This window comes from Phacochoerus africanus, chromosome 5 (genome assembly GCF_016906955.1).
Source record: "Phacochoerus africanus isolate WHEZ1 chromosome 5, ROS_Pafr_v1, whole genome shotgun sequence".
Lineage (NCBI taxonomy): Eukaryota > Metazoa > Chordata > Mammalia > Artiodactyla > Suidae > Phacochoerus > Phacochoerus africanus.
Genome location: NC_062548.1, coordinates 98,126,795 through 98,146,643, shown reverse-complemented (window position 1 = coordinate 98,146,643; position 19,849 = coordinate 98,126,795). Strand labels below are relative to the sequence as shown.

Sequence of the window (19,849 nt, the reverse complement as noted above, 5' to 3'; positions counted from 1 at the left end):
GAGGTCGGGGGCAGGGGGTTGCCTGGATGCAACAGACTGGGCCTGGCCAGGTCTATCCCTCCCCTCACAGGGTTGGAATAACCCCTACCTTTGGCTTCCTGTTTCATGACCACCTCCCATGGTACCTGATTCCTTCAACCCTGAGGCTTCGTGGAATTCTACGGGACAAAGGAGTTGCCTCACCTCAGTGCTACCCCCATTCCTTCCTTGTCAGCCCACCGACCACTCAGTCTGCTTACCACTCTCACATCTGGTGAACCCAGTTCACTGAAGAGGAAATTTGGGGTTTTGCTCTTACTCTTGATTTGGGACAGATTACTTAAGATGGAGCTATAGATGCCTTTATTCTGACATCTTGTAGATGCCATTTATTTTATTTCTTATATTGTGTTATTATAGTTGATTTACAATGTTCTGTCAATTTCTGCTGTATAGCAAAGTGACCCAGTTTTACATATATATATATATATACACACACACTTTCTTTTTCACATATTATCCTCCATTATGTTCCGTCACAAGTGATTAGATATAGTTCCCTGTGCTATACAGCAGTATCCCATTGCTTATCTACTCCAAATGCAATAGTTTGCATCTATTAACCACAAACTCCCAGTCCATCCCACTCCCTCCCACTCCTCTTTGGCAACCGCCATTTATTTTTATTTTTTTATTATTATTTTTATTTTTTGTCTTTTTGCCTTTTCTAGGGCCGCTCCCACGGCACATGGAGGTTCCCAGGCTATGGGTCTAATTGGAGCTGTAACCGCCAGCCTATGCCAGAACCACAGCAACGCGGGATCCGAGCCACGTCTGCAAACTACACCACAGCTCACGGCAACGCCATATCCTTAACCCACTGAGCAAGGCCAGGGATCGAACTGGCAACTTCATGGTTCCTAGTCGGATTTGTTAACCACTGAGCCACAACGGGAACTCCCCGCCATTTATTTTAAAAGCCCATTTCTGGGAGTTCCCACCACAGTACAGTGGGTTAAGAACCCAACTGCAGCAGCTCGAGTAGCTGGGGAAGCAACAATTCAATCCCCAGCCCACAGGGAAATTTCCTCTGAGGAAGGCAGGCTAAGAAGACCACAAAGTCCTGCATGGAAAAATTTCAAATAGCAGCCAGCTGAGGAGGAGGAAAGAGGTGGCTAGCTGGGCTGTTTAACCAGGTGACTCTGCCTTGTAAGACCCTGCCTCTCCCCAGCTGCCTCACTGACTCCCTCCCCAGCTGCCAACAATACAAGGTTCTTTCAACCCTGAGGCTGCTCACTAGATCCATCCAGATGAGCAGTTCTGGATGAAGTCAGGCCAGTGCAAGATCCAAGGGTCTCCAAGAGGGGATAGGGGGTTGGGAAGGGGCAAGGGTAACTTCCTTCCTGGCTTTTCAACTGGCAGAACAAAATGTCCTTTCCAAAAAGCCAGGGGGAGACGGCTTTTTGCTTAGGCCTGAGATGCTTTCAATAACACTATCTAATTAAATTTTCTGGCAAAGAAAAAACAGTCACCACACTCAAGGAGAAAACACTCTATTTTTCTAAGCTAGAGAATGCCATTATAATCTGAACTTGGCTAGAGAAAGAAGGTCCAAAAAGTGATTTCATTCAGAGGAAAAAAATGCGTAAAGGGGGAAAGTGATGACTGTGAATCCTGGGAATCTAGCCCTGCAGAAAGGAACAGGGTGGCACCAGGGAGGTCCCAGCACATGGATGAGGGGTCCCAGCTACCTGGAATGGAGAAGGACATGTAAACATCTGTATTAAGGCAAGGCAGGGGTAGGAGAAGCAGCCTATGTGGGCAAAATCAACTTTCATCACTTTTATTGGTCATATATCCAGAATTCATTATATAAATCTTTCAAAATAACTAGATATTACAAGAATAGTTTACAATTCAGCTCTGATTGCACAAATACTTGACACAGGAAACCATTTTTACAAATACTTATTTTTCTTATAAGAATACTTTAATACAGAAAATAAGTCTCTATATATCTTACAGCAAACTGTATGCCGTTTTTTTCCCATTCAGCCATTATTTCAGGTTTCCCATCACAGACATGTCCATCACATCCCATAAATACATTTGTAATTCACTGCTGCTTTTCATTTGCAATTATTGAGATTCACACTGCTAATCTGTCCTCTGAAAGAATTAATGTATCTAGACTAGAAGAGGTAATTTAAAAACATTCCTTCTTGTCTTTGTTTTTGTTTCTTTTTGGGCCGCACCTGCGGCATTTGGAGGTTCCCAGGCTAGGGGTCTAATCGGAGCTGCAGCCACTGGCCTACACCAGAGCCACAGCAAAGCAGGATCCAAGCCGTGTCTATGACCTACACTACAGCTCATGGCAATGCTGGATCCTTACCCCACTGAGCAAGGTCAGGGATGGACCCGGCATCCTCATAGATACTAGTCAGATTTGTTTCTGCTCAGCCACGACGGGAACTCCCCAACATGCCTTCTAAATATAACTTGTATCAGGTTAATCACCGTGCTTGGTGAAGCATCTTTTCACTTATCACTTAAGCTGGACCAGCTAGTAGGGCATCCCTGCGGTATCAAGGAGAAAGGATAAAGTCCTTACATTCCTAAGACTTTCTAAACTGCAAAAACAAAAACCCTAGAAACAAGAGTTAAAGACAAATCCTTCAAAAGCTAAAACATTTGCTAATGGTTAGAAGTAGAGAATGCTTTTAGATTTGAAGTCTCTCCTAGGCTGAAGAAGACACAAGAAGGTGTCAGGATGTGGCAGTAGTTCTATAAAAGAGTGAAAAACTAAAAAAGTGACTCACGTCGGTCAGTGGTGTACTGTTTCCGAAGTGCCAGGAGATACAGAATCTCAGACTCGGTGGCTGGCTGAACCCAGTCTTTGACATTCTTCTGATGCTGTGGCTTGGAAATAGCTTAATAAATACTTCCTTGGCCAGAACAAGGAAGCATCTAGGCCAGAGGCACTTCACAGAACACTCACCACCTTTCCCTGAAGAGACATGACCCACTAGGGGAAACACTTGGCATTCATTCCGTCCCTTCCTTGTTACTGAAAAGTATGTCCAGTTAGCAGACCTGGTCCTGTTTTCAGACAGCCTGCATTAAAACCAAGATCCTGGCAGTATTCTTCAGTCACGTTCCTGAGTGCTCAGCTCCCCTCATCCAATTTTCTTAAAGGGATTCTTCATAATCAAGCCCTTGTCCAGTGAGAGATTTAACAGCACTTGGAGACTACAGTGTGTCCCATTTCTCCGCTCTTTAATTTCTCTTTCTCACACCAGTGTAACAAACTGCTACAGGTTTTTACAAATACTGCTACTGCAGCATTTTCGAAAGGAGTTATCTTGCATTATCAAAAGTGTGTGATCACATTATAACGGGTCACATTTGCATCAAACTAGGAGATCGCCACATTACGCCTATTGCAGTGATTTTGCGAACTCGGCATAGTCGATGTATCCGTCGTTGTTCTTGTCATCATCTCTCAAGACACCATCTATTAGGTTGATCAGTTCATCCTCACTCATTGGTGCCTGCTCATTCCCTTCCTATAAGATACAAATTAGATAATGATGAGCCGCATCTTTGATTGGAAGTGCTTGGTTAAGGTTCAAAATAAAATGTCCATAAACTCCTTCGAATGGAGTACTTCTAGGAATCCACAAATCACACATCAGATCCAGAGTCAACTCATAATAATCTGATTTAGAAATTACATTTGCCAGTTAAAAGGACGATGCACTCAAAGTAGGGGCTTGCTTTTGGTTTAATCTTTTTTTTTTTTTTTTTGGCTTTTTCAGGCTGCACTTGTGGCATATGGAGGTTCCCAGGCTAGGGGTCCAATCGGAGCTACAGCTGCCAGCCTGCACCACAGCCACAGCAACGTGGGATCTGAGCCGCATCTGTGACCTACACCACAGGTCATGGCAACGCCGGATCCTTAACCCACTGAGTAAGGCCAGGGATCGAACCTGCAAGCTCATGGTTCCTAGTCAGATTCGTTTCTACTGCGCTATGACAGGAACTCCACTTTTTGTTTTAAAAATTACTTTTCCTCCTTTTCTCTTTACAAAAGTCAGAGCTGTTCGTTGTAGAAGGCTGGGTCTGGCTTACACAGAATTCTGAGCTTCACAGATTGCAGGACCCACAAACCCATCCTCAAGATAAGCTCATAGCCATAACCCTCCCGAGGGTCAGCTCTGCTAAAGTGGAAAGAGTCCACACTAGACAACATCTCGGGGTCAGAACAAGAGGAAGAAAGCACTGCTGACCAGCAGACCCCATGATCGCTGAGGTGAAGGCGCTTCTGCTCCCCAAGCAGGTGCAGCAGGGCTCACAGTGCCTAGCGCTGAGCTAATGCTGTTCATGTCCTTGGCTCATTCTTCCTGAGCCCCCTCTCCCACATCCCCCATTTGCTTTCCTGTCACCACCGCCATCCTGGCCTGCCAGGGCTGCTGACCCCAGCCCCTTTCCCTGATACCCAGTCTCTCCTCACCTGTCAGTCCGCCTCCCCAGCGACACTGGCCCTGCTCATGCCTGTCGCCTATGCCAAGCCACAGGCGCTCCCCATGCTCCCCACTGCTTCCGAAGCAAACGCAGCCCAGCTCAGCAGGCAGCCAGTGCAGGCCCACGCCCCTCCCCAACTCTGCCTCTCCCCTTCTCTCTAGAGATTACAGGGGTGGGAGTGGGAGAGACATCAGACCTGGAGAACTAAGATTTGAATTTCAGTTTCCTCACCTCTCCAACTGGGGGTAATAACAAGGCCTGCCCCTTCCTGCTCCCAGGCCACTGCAATGATTGAATGAGATCTCTAACCCGCCAGAGAGTGCTTTGGAAACTCTGAGCCCTGTACAGTATCACCCAAACCCTCCGTTATCACCAAGTCCCTCCATCTCTTGGTCCCCTGATTCGCCGTTCTTCCCAAATGCTATCATTTCTCCCCTGTGTTTTGAGTGTGGTCTTTTTTTTTTGTCTTTTTTACTTTTCTGGGGTCACTCCCATGGCATACGGAGGTTCCCAGGCTAAGGGTCTAATCGGAGCTGTAGCCGCCGGCCTACACCACAGCCACAACAACGCAGGATCCGAGCCACATCTGCAACCTACACCACAGCTCATGGCAATGCCAGATCCTTAACCCACTGAGCAAGGCCAGGGACTGAACCCGCAACCTCATGGTTCCTAGTCAGATTCGTTAACCACTGAGCCACAACGGGAACTCCGGAGTGTGGTATCTTTTAGGTGCTGGTTCTGAGACACGGGTGTGCAGCAGAAATGCCCGTGGCACTTGCTAAAAATACAAGGCCCGGGGGCTTCTGCCTCAGCCAGTCATGCTTTGTGAGAAGGACCACTGAACAGGAAAGGAGGCAGAAGAGAGGGTGAGCAGACAAAGGAGAAGCAGCAATAGCGTGGTACAAGGACAGGAGAGGCCATCACCATCAGGGGCTGAGTTACCAAAGAGAGGCCCTTCCGAGATGCTGCTCAGTGAGCCACTGCCTGACCTACCTCCTTATGGACATGAGTGATGGCTGTGGAGAGTTCCAGGCCATCGAGCAAATTATTGCCGTCATAATCATGCATTTTGAAGTAATGGAGCTGCAGTTCTTGTGGGGACATCTCCGCCTCTGGTTTGTTGATGACACCTTCTAGATGCTCCATGATATGCCTAAAAACCAATAGTGAGACTCAGATCACTTGGCAGTGACAGCGGGATTGCACCAAAATCTTAAGGGCTCTGAAAAGCGCAAGATCTTAAAATTCTGCCATCCCAGAAAAATAAACAGAAACAGTGGCAGACCACATTCAAGGATGACAGACATAGGCAAAGCCATGAAAGAAGCGGGGCAGGGGATCAACCGGTTCATCTGTTATACCGGCAAGACTGTGGGTATTTTTTCCTTTATATTATTAGAATACTATTATAACATTTGGGGGAGCTTTCCTTTTTTTTTCCTTTCCTTTTTTTTTTGGTCTTTTTGCCTTTTCTAGGGCCACTCCCACGACATATGGAGGTTCCCAGGCTGGGGGTCTAATCGGAGCTGTAGCCACCAGCCTACACCACAGCCACAGCAACACCAGATCCGAGCCGCATCTGCAAACTACACCACAGCTCACAGCAACGCTGGATCCTTAACCCACTGAGCAAGGGCAGGGACCGAACCCGCAACCTCATGGTTCCCAGTCAGATTTGTTAACCACTGCGCCACGACGGGAACTCCTCTTTTTTTTTCTTAAAGCAATTTAAGAATAACAGAATATAATGTGTGAGGCTAACTGGCCTGGGGCAAAAGTGGCAAGGTATGAGTCAATGTTTGAAAGTGCCAATAAAAAGTTAAAAAGTCCTGACAGAAGTAAGAAACCGTAGCTCTATCCTGGACTCTGCCACTACCAATGTGTGTGTATGTTTGGGTGTTTGTAAGTGTGTATATGTGTGTGTCTGTCTGCCTGCCCATAGTGAGACAGAATCAATTCAGGCAAATCATGTATTCCTTTGGGGCCTCAAAACCCTCCATCTGTGATAGGATGATGAAGAAAGAATACCTGACTCACAGGGGTTTATAAAGAATAAATCTCATCCGTGGAAAATGTCAAGGGGTCGCACAAATAGTGGAAGGAAAGTGGACTGAGCGAGGGAGCCTTTACAGCTGGCTGCAGCTGCAGACAGGGAGGCCCCTGCACCACAGCCCTGGCTGAATACGTACTCTTGGTCGTGCACTGTGTTCTTATCCAGGCCCATGCTGCCGGGATGCGAGAAGCTGGCCCCGGGCTCCTTGGCCCTGGCCCCTGGGGCACAAAAGGTCCAGAGCAGGCCCCACAGGAAGAGCAGCCACAGAGATCTCATGGTCACCAGTACCTGGGAGGCAGGGAACATAGAAGATGAAGGCAGTAACACCAGAGCTGAGGTCCTTTCAAGCCGACCCAGTGCGCTCCTGGGAACCCTGGTGAAGGAGCAAGGTTGGGAAGAGGAGGATGAGGCCCAGGCCAGCTCTGCCACCAGACTGCAGGATGACCTTGGGCAGTCTGGGGCCCCATCACTCAAATGGGTGGGCGGATCCATGGCATCTCTTGAAGCACCTTGAGAATGCTGAGCAAGTCCGTGAGACCTTCCAAGGACTTGAAGAGTATTCCTGCTCACAGGTAGCTTACAGTCTGGTGAGAGAGAAATACATCCTACTGAGAGCACTAATAAAGGCAGAGAGTGAGGTGTACTCAAGATCAAACCCTCTGAGAGTTCAGAGGATGCAACACCCTTTAGGTGAGGGAGGGAAAACCCGAGAAGGTTAACAGACCCGATGATGCTTCAGCAGGGCCAGGACCCAGGGGCGCAGAGCAGGCGTGCAGGCTCTGTAGGACTGAGGGCAGGTGCAAGTGACAGGGCAGGTACCGACACGTGGGAAAGAAATTCCACGTGGCTCAGTTGGGCTGCTGCTTAGCAGGTATGAAGTAGACACGACAGGACAACAGGCTGCCAAGCGGCCAGGCCATGCTGGGGGTGGCTTTGTGCACTAAGCAAGGAGGCTGAAGGTTCCTGAGGGTAAGTGGGAGCCACTGAGGATTCATGAACTCAGGATGAGATCATAGCTGGGTTTCAGAATAGTGCATTTCACAGCACAGTGAGGAAGGTATTTAATGGAGTGAGGCCAGAGAGAGCGGCTGAAGGAGCGGCGAGGTGGGCCAGATGGAGGCCTGTGGCAGTGAGGACGGCAGTGGAGGCCGAAAAGAGGGCATTAACCCCTCCCTGCCTCGTCCACACCTGGGGCTGCGATGGAAGCAATTAACGGAACCACCGTGAAAGAGCACTGGAGAGGAAACCTCCAGAGGAATTCGGTTCCATCAAGTACCGCTGGGATCTGGCGAGACTTGGAACTGCAGTCCACACCACAGGACAGTCAGCTGCACAGCAGTCTCCCCGAGGACAGAAGCGCTTCGTTCCCCTCCGCATCTCCACCAAGCCGCAGGCAGACCTTCACTAACTAACCGCTGTTAGACAAGTCCTGGTCCTTCCAGGGGCTCACAGACCAGACTCATCAAGGAAAAGAAAGAACAGCCAGGAGACCTCCAGGCCACACAAAGAAAACACCCGACTCACACATTCATCTCCCTGGATAACAGGGGCCCGCGAATTCTAAGGGGCCAAGTGCAACCACAAAACTTGGAGCAGCAAAGAGACAACATGAGGTACTGGTCAGACCCTCCCACACACCACGAAGAGCTCAGCTCCGAAGCTGCCACCATCTCCACTCTGTACCTGGGGCTGGGCAGTGGGAGTGTTATAACCCCAGCCGCCCACCCCAAAAGGCTCCATAGGGTAGGACCCCGCAAGAAGGCCATCCCCACAATGTTCAGGAAAATTTCCCAAGCCCACTTTGGTGGGTATCAGCAGTATCCTCCCAAAGGAGGTGATGGTCACTGGGATGTCATTCAGCTGAATAGGGACATCACAGTGCGATCTGTCACGCTTCAAAACAGAAAAAGATGTTCAACATATACCAAGCAAAAAAGAGCAGGCTGCAGGGAGTTCCCGTTGTGGCTCAGAGAAAACGAATCTGTCTAGTATCCAAGAGGATGCAGGTTCAATCCTTGGCATCACTCAGGGGTCGGGAATCCGGCATTGCCATGAGCCGTGGTGCAGGTTGCAGACGTGGCTCGGATCTGGCATTGCTGTGGCTGTAGTGTAGGCAGGCAGCTGTAGCTCCTATTCGACCCCTAGCCTGGGAACTTCCATATGCTGCAGGTGTGGCCCTAAAAAGCTATTAAAAAAAAAAAAAAAAAGAGCAGGCCACAAAAGTCTGTAAATAATTCATTTTTGTAAAAATCAAAACAAAACAATGTATGTATATTTCTCACACACAGAACAATGACTAAAAACTATGAATAAAGATTATTTTCTGGAGTTCCTGTCGTGGCTCAGTGGTTAATGAATCCGACTAGGAACCATGAGGTTGCAGGTTCGATTCCCTGGCCTTGCTCAGTGGGTTAAGGATCCGGCGTTGCCGTGAGCTGTGGTATAGGTTGCAGATGTGGCTCAGATCCCGCGTTGCTGTGGCTCTGGTGTAGGCCGGCGGCTACAGATCTGATTAGACCCCTAGCCTGGGAACCTCCATATGCCACGGGAGTGGCCCAAGAAATGGCAAAAAGACAAAAAAAAAAAAAAAGATTATTTTCTCAATTATGAGATTAGGAGTAATTTTGATTTTCCTTCTCCTTTTATTGCTTCTAAAATTTCTACTATACGCATATTTTTTCTTTACAAATATGTTTTTAATGCAATTCATCTCACAATTTTTGTTCCAATACTCTACGGATAAAATAAAAAGGGGGGTTCCAGTTAATTCTCATCTATAAAAAGTCAGTCTGGAACAGCCGGTAACTAGGTCCCACCTTGACCAAATAAAAGTGTCCAGACCCTGGGGAGTTCCTGTTGTGGCTCAGCGAGTGAAGAACCTGACACAGCATCCATGAGGATGTGGGTTTGATCCCTGGCCTCACTCAGTGGGTTAAGGATCCGGTGTTGCTGTGCGTCGTGGTGTAAGTCATAGATGCAGCTTGGATCTGTGTGGCTGTGGCTGTGGTGTAGACTGGCAGCTATAGGTCTGATTCGACCCCTAGCTGGGGAACTTTGATGTGCCACAGGTGAGACTGTAACAAGAAAAAAAAAAAAAAAGTGTCCAGACAATGATGAGGCCACTGACACTGTACCTGGTAGAGAAAAGGTCTCAAGTTACTCTCTGCAGAGACTGCCCCAACCAGAGCAGAACAACATGTTCTGACCACATACTGTAGAATTCTGATTCATCGGCCTTGGAGCTCTCTCTTCAGCAAGCCTTCTTCAATTCCAAGTCTAATTTAGGCATTCTTTTTTTTTTGTCTTTTTTTTTGCCTTTTTCTAGGGCTGCTCCCACAGCATATGGAGGTTCCCAGGCTAGGGGGCTAATCAGAGCTGTAGCCACTGGCCTACACCAGAGCCACAGCAACGTGGGATCCGAGCCATGTCTGCAACCTACACCACAGCTCACGGCAACGCCGGATCCTTAACCCACTGAGCAAGGCCAGGGATTGAACCCGCAACCTCATGGTTCCTAGCCGGATTCGTTAACCACTGTGCCACGACGGGAACGCCTAACTTAGACATTCTTTCCACTTGCTCCTAAGTGCTTGCTCCTAAGTGGAAAGGCTGACAACAGCTGTGCACGAGACCTTGAACATGCCTGATAACCCCTCAGTGCCCCTGCTGGACCGGGCTCAGTGAGGGCGGGGACTGGATCCACATTCTCCGCACTGGGCACAGTGCCTGCACAGAGGCTGGTGGTTCTCAGCCTGTGTGCTGTGGTCCTTGGGGGCTGGGGGCAGGGGATTACCAGCTTCACAGATATGCGGCCAGGTTTTGATGTTAAGGTAACTCAAGATAAAACTTGTTTTTGGATACATCTATCAGACAGTAGAGCTGAGTGATCATGGGACCCATGGCACTATTTCCTAGAACTACTTGGCTGGATGCTTAGTATATCAGATGGGGTGTGGGGAGAGATTTTCTATTCAAACAATACCAAAAGGCAATCAAGTGATTGGGAATACAGTGACTTTGGGTCCAAATGGTCCCCTCTTCAAGGAAGGCAGGATAAAGGGCAGGAACCATCCATTTTGGACTTAGCCCACTTTGGTTAGCTGTTGCAGGTTTCTAAGCATTAGAAAACAACAAGGAGTTCCCTTCATGAACCCGACTAGCATCCATGAGGGTTTGATCCCTGGCCTCGCTCAGTGGGTTAAGGATCCGGCGTTGCTGTGAACTGTGATGTTAAGTCGAAGATGCAGCTTGGATTCCGTGTTGCTGCGGCCATGGTGTAGGCTGGCAGCTACAGCTCTGATTCGACTCCTAGCCTGGGAACCACTGTATGCCTCAGGTGAGGCCCTAAAAAGACAAAAAAAGAAAAAAAAAGAAAACAACAAAAGCCAAATCTATGAGCACAGAAGAGAAACTCCCTTGTACAAGTGCTACAGTGAGGACAAGAAATCTGACTGCCACCTAATAAGTTAAACTGTTCACACAGAAAAGGAAATATCAGCAACTCCTTTCCGCCCAAAGAACAAGTTGCATCAGCCACACTCCAACTCAGCTCAAGGCCATAAGCAAAGAGCTTGGCAGATGAGCCCCAGGAGTTCCTGGGCTCAGTGGCCCATGAGAAATTGGAAGAGCTAGGCTGGAGACACATCCAAAGGAGGACAGATTTCTGAAAGGACAGACTTTGGAACACAACCCCGCTTTGAAACATCCTTCATGAGGAGAAGCGCCAGGCCTGGGAGGAAGCTTGGACCTTGGATGGTGGCAGGCTCCCACAGTGCCTTGACAGTGACAGGGCTTCCCTCACTGCTCCAGCCATCTTTCCCAGTCCTAGAGCCTTTGTTCCCACTGCTTCCATCTGTCTGTCCTCCCTCTTCCTTCCAGGCCCAATTCAAATGTCCTCTCGGGGTTCTCCCAGCCAAGACTAACGGTGACCTCCAATGACCTCAGTCTGCAGTCTCTTGCACTCACTTGGCCTTGACATACGGTCACATTGTATTCTCCTTTTGTTTTTCTCTTTTCCTCCCTCTGCGAGGGCTGAGAAGCTATTTTCTCTGCCTCTCCTTTACCCAACTGAATTTATCACAAAGTGCTGAGCTGACCTGGCATAGCACGCCTTCATCAGAATTGGGGCAGTGGGTCCTGGCATGGAGCCATGCTGTTCCCTATCACAGAAGAGCTGACCCAAGCTAGAAAAGCAACTTTGCTTTGGAGACCTCCCACCAGGGGCTCGGCTTGGCCCACCCTTCCTTCTCATTGTATTGTTAGGCCACACGGAAGAGTTTGGAGCCAGCCTTCCTCCCATGAAAACCACAGCAGCTGTTAGCAACTATTCCCTCATGCTGGGGCCCTCAGGAAAAACTTCGAACCCACAGCAGCCACACTCACCAACATCCAGACATCGTGTGCTCAGAGTCAATGCCAAAGAAAAACTCTGACTGACAGTTGCCCATTTAAAACAGCCATGGTCCTAGACTGAAGGCAAGAAAGGAACCAAGGTCCTAGACAAAGAAACATCTACATGGGTTGGGGGCTGACAACTGGTTCTGAAAAAGCAGACATTCAATAACTTGATCTACTTGTTCATTTGGAGAGCCAGGGAGCTGCCATGCTTCACTTACACATTTAATCTTTTTTTTGGGGGGGGGTGCTTTTTGCCTTTTCTAGGGCCACTCCCAAAGCATATGGAGGTTCCCATGCGACCCTACACCACAGCTCATGGCAGCGCCAGATCCTTAACCCACTGAGCGAGGCCAGGGACTGAACCCGCAACCTCATGGTTCCCAGTCGGATTCATTAACCACTGAGCCATGACAGGAACTCCACTTATACATTTAATTAACACGCTTTACTAGAAGCCTGATGCTGACAGGTTCTGAGGATAGGACTGTGACCCAGACTGGCTCCTGTCCCACAGATTTCAGCCTGGTGGGAAAAGAGAGACCAGTAAATAAGTCAGCTGTAGGATACCACAGAAGCCCCAATCCTCACCTGGATTAATACATGAAAGAGGATTTCTTCAATTAAAGGACAACACCTCTGGCAGAGGGAACGACATAACAAGTCTTAGCCTTCTAGCCTAAGCCCAAAAGAATGTCCAATGTGAGAACCAAAAAGGAAGGGTTCAATGTGGTTGAAAACACAGTATAGTGGAGATAGATGAGACAGACTAAAGCAAAAAGAGGAAAGGTCATGAGGGGTCTCATAAGCCCTGTCCAAGAGCTTGAAAGAGCAATGGGAATCCACAGAAAGGCAGTAAGGGAAGAGTGAGGAGGTCTGGTGACTTTTTTGTGTTTTAAAACCATCACTCTGGCTTTCCAGTACATAACAAACTACAGAGTAAAAAGGAGATACAGGGAGCTAGTCAGGAAGCTACCGAGGAAGTCCGGGGGAGAGATGATGGTGGCCTGAACCAGCTAGAGCAGAGGGACTGGGTGTGACGAAGTGGGTGTATCCAGAGATTTGCGATGGATTCGATGTGGATGGGTAAAGGGTGCAGCGGATGAGAAGGACGCCCAGGTTTCCGGCTTGTGCAATCAGGTGGATGGCGGTGCCATACCCAGACAAAAAATACAAGAGGGGAATACAAAGTTCCCCCGCCTCCCCCACTCCCCTGGCACAACGTGGCCAAGCTCGCCAGCCCAACAGGACCTGTTTATTTTTCTCCCCCGGAGGGAGACGGAGTACCAGGGGCAGACGGAGAGCAAAGACTCAGGCCCGCGCGCGCAGGTCCACGGCAGATTGGTCGGGCCCATTAGGCTTATCGCCCCTGCGGCTTCTGCCCGGGAAGAGGCTCTTCTCCTAGTCAGCTATCTTCTCGAAGCGGCTCGGGTCCGAGACCCGCAGCCAGGCCGCTCCTGTCTCCCAACCTGAGCCCGAAACCCCGGGATCCTTGAAGGGACACCGGGATCGCGCCTTGCTGAGGACCCCTGAGGGCCGCCCCACGGATCTCCTCCTCCAAGGTCGGGTCACAGGCCTCACAGGCCGCAGCCAGATCGCGACTGTTCCGTGGTTCACTCACCCTCTCTGCCACCAACTGCCAAACAGCTTTCCGCAAAAGCGAAGCACCCCGGCGTGAGCCTCGCCAGCCCTGGTCCTCAGAACTCTTTGCCCTGGCCCTGGCCCCGCCCCACTCCCAGTCCGCTGTACGCACGCGCGCCCCTTCTGCCCGCCCATTGGCGCCTTGAAGCCCCACCCCTGCTCCGCTGGTGTAGTGCGGGCCGCTGGGGTGATTCCACGTGTAACGGACTGTGGCCCGGTAAAGGTCAAGCGGAGGCATTTCTTTTGCCCACCCTCCAGAGGATGAGGATGGTGGGGACCTGCGTTGGTCTACCTGAACCCCCAGAGTCCTGACAGGTTGCTAGGCAATGCAGGAAGCCTCCCAGAGGCGTAGTCCGAGAGAAATGATGGCTAATGCGACGGGGTGGGCGCCAAAACTGGCTTTCGGCTCCACCTCCACATTTACAGTTTCCTGCATTCCTCTGACTGCAAGTTGGGAAGTATAATAGTATAAAGAAAAAATGTTGCCTGCCATTCCAGTTCGCCGAGGATCAAGCCATGAGCCACTGTACTTGCCCACCCACCGTGTGCCCTGAGGGGAATTCAGAATGGAGAAAAACAGGAACCATTCTGTACTATAGATATACTGGCTTTCAGTTAAGCTGTATCTCTAAGGAAAATTCTCAACTGACCCCATATTCTTGCATCTTCTCTTTCATAGAATGGCACTAAAAGCATTAATTTGAGATGTCTGTTCTTTGTGATTAGCAGCAATCTTTTGATGCTTGACTAGAAGTCTTTCCCCTCAAAAGAGTTCATATATATGTATCCTGGCTTGTTCCTTACCTCTTGAGAGCAGATCCTCAGAGCCGAGAAGCTGTCTCCTCCAATATAGTCCCCAGTAAGTTCCCTTAATAAAACTTTTAACTCACAACTTCTATGTTGTACATTTTTATTTTAGTCAACAGTAAGGAATTTTAATTCTTCTCATGATGAAACAGCCAAAAACACTGGAGCTGGCCTTGGATCCCTCGTTTCCAAGACTGGCCTACGTGCAGCCTCTGATTGCTCCATTCTGCAAGCTGCATTGTCTATAATACACATTCACTCGTATATGAGTTCCACCAAGACTTTATGGGCAGCCCAGTTCAAATACCACTTTACCTGTGCAGTTTGTGAAATCAGCCATCATTCAAGACAGGAAAAAGCACTCCCAAAAAACTGACCCACTAACAAAGGAAACAAACAGATAAGCCCCATATGATTCTGCCCTTATACCTTTTCTCCTATACAAGACTGTTCAGTGAATAGCTATTGATCAGATGGGTAAGTGAATGTAGGACTGTCATTTTTAAAATTCCTTCTCCCATTTGTGCCCATAAAGATACATAATCTTTTTTTTTTTTTTCTTTTTTTCAGTCTTTTTAGGGCCGCACCTGAGGGATATGGAGTTCCCCAGGCTAGGGGTCCAATGGGAGCTGAAGCCACTGGCCTACACCACAGCAATGCCAGATACGAGCCACATCTTCGACCTATACCACACCTCATGCCTGGTCCTTATCCCACTGGGATCGAACCCATGTCCTCATGGGTGCAAGTCAGGTTCATTAACCGCTGAGCCATGACGGGAACTCCTACATAGTCATTTTCATGTGAGCCTGGATCCAGAAAGGGAGAGACAGAGAAAGAAAGTGATTAAGTAGATGATCCCAGAACACTCCCTGCAGTTTGCTTTAGGAGATCAGGGCCCTGCAAGTTGATTGGTATAACTGCTACTGATCATGACTCATTCCTTTTCCCACCTTCAACTGAGTTTGAAATCTGTCAACCCTACCCTAGAGAAAAATTCCAGGATCCCAAAGTCCCTGAAGAAACTCTTACTAATTCAAATACAAACAAGACATGGTCTCTTCTTTCAACAAGCTCAGTGATATCTCCACATAAGTGTCTAACTAGCATCTTACATTTAACTTGGCCCCCCGATATATTAATTTTCACCTCCAAACATGTACCACCCTGTTTTGCCCATTTTAGTAAATGTCACCGCCATTCACTTTTTTCAAGCCAAATTCTAGTGGTTCCCCCCCAAAAAAACTTTATTGAGATATCATTGACATCAAGAAATAATCATCTACTACCTAGACTAGGTGAGACCTTCCCAACTGACCTCCCCGTCTCCATTCTTGCCCCATTCTAGTCCATGAGACAATACGTTTGTGTAAGCCCTCTCTAGGTTGCATGTTTTATAACTTGTAGCTGAACAGATTCCTAACAGGAAAATAATTTGGTCCCATAAGTAAGACATAAAACCAGACACTAAAATGTGGAATTGGTTAACTGAAGGGCAAGGTAGCCACTGGTTAAGGCTCTATTCTAAATGGGAAAGTTGGTGACCAACTTGTTAAGCAAAAGTGAAAATGTTGAGCTGCTGTCACTTGCTGGACCTTGGGGAAAACCCACATGCCCACCAAAGTTGTATGGCCCGAGGAAGCTCAGAAACAATATAGAATATTAGTGAGTGCTGGATGGTTTTTTTTGAAGTAGCTTTCAGCAAGGTCCTTCAAGACAGTGGCGAATCCAGATTAGAGATAACTGATTTGAAAGCAGAGATTAAAGAAAATAAGACCTTGGTAAGAGAGCAACATCTTACCTGCAGCTTATGACCTAAATTGGCTGAGTCCCACAATTTGGAGTCTTTCTGGATTGAAATAAACAATTTCCTTTGAATACCCACGCCGAAGCCAACACCAATGGAGACAGTGAAGAGGGAGCTTTATCAGGAGATAAGGTGGAGGTCTGAGGTAGTGAGGATGGGCTAGAGGTGCCATGTCTGCCTGCTGTGTTTGAATTGCCTCCGCTGCAATGGTGCACGCAAAGATCACCCCCTAGAAGACTCAAATAGTCTAATATTTGGTTTTCCTTATTCTTTTTTTTTTTTTTTTGGTCTTTTTGCCATTTCTAGGGCCGCTCCCGCAGCATATGGAAGTTCCCAGGCTAGGGGTCTAATCGGAGCTGTAGCCACCGGCCTACGCCAGAGCCATAGCAACGCGGGATCTGAGCCACGTCTGCAGCCTACACCACAGCTCATGGCAATGCCGGATCCTTAACCCACTGACCAAGGCCAGGGATCGAACCCACAACCTCACGGTTCCTAGTCAGATTCGTTTCCACTGCGCCACAATGGGAACTCCCTTCTTGTTCTTCAAGGAGAAAACTATTAGAAGAGAATAGAGGTGGGAATAACCTCAATTTATACCTTTTTGTACTGCTTTAATTTTTTTTTTTCCCCCTCAGGGTGGCACCCGAAGTATATGGAAGTTTCCAGGCTAGGGGTTGAACCAGAGCTGTAGCTGCCAGCCTACGCCACAGCCACAGCAACTCAGGATCCCAGTCCCATCTGTGACCTGCACCACAGCTCATGGCAATGCCAGATCCTTAACCCATTGAGCCAGGAAGGCAACTCCAGTGCTGCTTTAATTTAAAAAAAAAAAAAAACTAAGTAAATATATTAATTACTTGGGGAAATTTTTTAATCTTTCATCAGAAAATCATTTAAAGACTCCCTAGATAAATTATTTGATTGCAGGAGTTACCATTGTGGCTCAGCAGGTTAAGAACCTGACTCGTACCCATGAGGATGTGGGTTTGATCCCTGGCCTCGATCAGTAAGTTAAGGATCTGGCATTGCTGTGAGCTGTGGCATAGGTTCAGACTCTATTTGAATCTGGCCTTGCTATAGCTGTGGTATAGGCCAGCAGCTGCAGCTCTGATTCAGCCTCTAGCCTGGGAATTTTCATATGGGGCCCTTTTTAGGTGCAGCCCTACAAAGCAAAAAAAAAAAAAAAAAAGGGAATTGACCGGAAGTCTAACAAATGCTTGAGGGAATCATGTGTCCCTAAAATCTCAAGCCTGGAGCTGTGGTGTAGGTCACAGATGCGGCTCAGATCCTGTGTTGCTGTGGCTGTGGTATAGGCTGGCAGCTGCAGCTCTGATTTGACCCCTAGCCTGGGAACCTCCATATGCTGCGCATGCAGCCCTAAAAGGCAAAAAAAAAAAAAAAAAAAGACTGCCCCTCATTTTAGATGCCAAGCACCATAGTAGACCCCCATGGCTTCCATCTGACTTGGCTTCAAAATGGAGGTTTCCATGATGCCTTCCTGGGATTTGATCATTTGCCAGAACAGCTCACAGCACTCAGGAAAACACTTAAATTTACCAGTTTATTATATAATATAGGATATCATAAAGGGTGCAGATGAGCAAATACATAGGTCTAAGGTTGCCCCAAGCATAAGAGCCCTGGTCCCTTTGGAGCTGGGGTGCCCCACCCAGCAGACACATGGATGTGTTCACTAACCCAGAAGCTTTCCAAACCCTGCACTACTGGGATTTTTATGGAGGCACCATCAATCATAACTCCATCTCCAGTCCATCTCCCCTTCTTGGAGGTTAGTGGGTACAGCCCACCAAGGGTCACTGCAGAACAAAGGACATTCCTATCACCTCAGACATGCTAAGAGATTTAAAAACTATCAGGGAGTTCCCTGGTTTCCTAGCCAGAGATCTTCACAGGATGAGGCACTGTCACTGCTGCGGCTGTGGACACGGCCGTGGCACGGGCTTGATCCCTAGCCCTGGGAACATCCACATGCTATGGGTGCAGCCAAAAAAATAAAAAGAAAGGAAGAAAGAAAGAAAAAAGAAAAACTGTCAGGAGCCAGGATCCAAGGCCCAATATTAGAGCTAAAGATGCTCCTAGGGCTCTTATCACTTATGAAATTGTAAGCATTTTAGTAGCTCTATTTATTTTAGTAAAAATATATATATACCAAATATATATATTTTGTCTTATTATTTCACAACATATACACAAAAGTGTATATTAGAAGATCATACAGATCCATGGAGTTCCCATTGTGGTGCAATGGTTAACAAATCCCACTAGGAATCATGAGGTTGTGGGTTCGATCCCTGGCCTTGCTCAGTGGGTTAAGGATCCCATGTTGCTGTGGCTCTGGTGTAGGCTGGTGGCTACAGCTCCGATTGGACCCCTAGCCTGGGAACCTCCATATGCCACGGGAAGTGGCCCTAGAAAAGGCAAAAAGACAAAAAAAAGAAAAAGAAAGAAAGAAAAGAAAAAAAAGAAAAAGAAAAAAGAAAAGCATACAGATCCATACATTTTCCAAAATGGAATACTCCCTTGGAACCAGCCCCCTGATGAAGAAACAGAGTATTAGCTACGGCCTAGGAGGCCCCTTTGAGCTCCCTTCCAAGCACCATCCTCCCCCGTCAAGGTAACTGCTATCCTGACTCCTCATGTCACAGAGCAGTTTTACCTGTTTTTGTATTTTCTATAAAGGGAATCGCACAGTACATTCTCATTTGTCTGTGACTTCTCTTACTCATCACGGTTTTGAGAGTCATTCCTAATGCGCAGATTTAGAGCCTTAATCCTCATTTCCGCGTGCTAGTCCCTCTTTCCTTCCATCATCAGTGGACATCTGGGTGGTTTCCAATTTGGGGCTGTTAGAAACTATGCTGCTTCGAACATTGTAGAACATGTCTTTTCTTGCACATCTGTTCATATCTCTGCCAGGCATTTACTTAGGAGTAAAACTCCTGGCTTGAAGGGAATGCAGATGTTCGGCTTTATTAGAGGGTGCCAAAAGTTTTTCCAAGTGGTTGTGTCCAACTACCTGGTTTTTTTTGGTGGTGTTGTTACAAAACTCTCATATGTCCTAGCTCCTCCCTTACCTCTTTTTTTTTTTTTTTTTTTGCCATTTCTTGGGCTGCTCCCTCGGCATATGGAGGTTCCCAGGCTAGGGGTCTAACTGGAGCTATAGCCACCGGCCTATGCCACAACCACAGCAACGCAGGATCCGAGCCACCTCTGCAACCTACACCACAGCTCATGGCAACGGTGGATCCTTAAACCCCTGAGCGAGGCCAGAGATCAAACCCGCAACCTCATGGTTCCTAGTCGGATTCGTTAGCCACTGAGCCATGACGGGAACTTCTCCCTTACCTCTTCAGAGTAGTCCCTTAGAGTTATTTGAGAGGCTGTCTCCTGGGCTTGAAGTCCTCAGAAAGTCTGCCAAATAAAATATAATTCTTAACTTTCAGGTTGTGCATTTTTTTTTCAGTCGATAAGAGTTACTTGCAGTCCAAAGCATTCCTAAGTGATACACAGATGGAGCAAGATGTGGACCCAAATGTGAATTGGACTCATCAATGTGAGGCCACTGGGGGCTCGGAGAACAGTTTATGTGGCGTGCTGGGCAGCAGCCAAAGTACAAT

At 47.9% G+C, this 19,849-nt stretch overlaps 1 protein-coding gene across 3 annotated transcripts; it reads right to left on the bottom strand.

Annotated features, from left to right (window-relative positions):
- Window positions 1-1,806: 1,806 nt before the first annotated feature.
- Window positions 1,807-13,676, bottom strand: MCFD2 (multiple coagulation factor deficiency 2, ER cargo receptor complex subunit). Of its 3 annotated transcripts, none has more exons than XM_047782135.1 (4): window positions 13,575-13,676; window positions 6,696-6,847; window positions 5,500-5,659; window positions 1,807-3,545 (listed from the first exon to the last, which is right to left on the bottom strand). In XM_047782135.1, exons 2-4 carry the CDS (start codon window positions 6,833-6,835, stop codon window positions 3,417-3,419), a joined length of 429 nt encoding a protein of 142 aa, XP_047638091.1. In that variant the 5' UTR covers window positions 6,836-6,847; window positions 13,575-13,676; the 3' UTR covers window positions 1,807-3,416. The 3 variants fall into 3 exon arrangements, with proteins under 3 accessions (XP_047638091.1, XP_047638092.1, XP_047638093.1); XM_047782136.1 differs by lacking the exon at window positions 13,575-13,676 and adding an exon at window positions 13,241-13,525 and having other exon boundaries at window positions 3,239-3,545; XM_047782137.1 differs by lacking the exon at window positions 13,575-13,676 and adding an exon at window positions 7,069-7,149 and having other exon boundaries at window positions 3,239-3,545.
- Window positions 13,677-19,849: the final 6,173 nt, after the last annotated feature.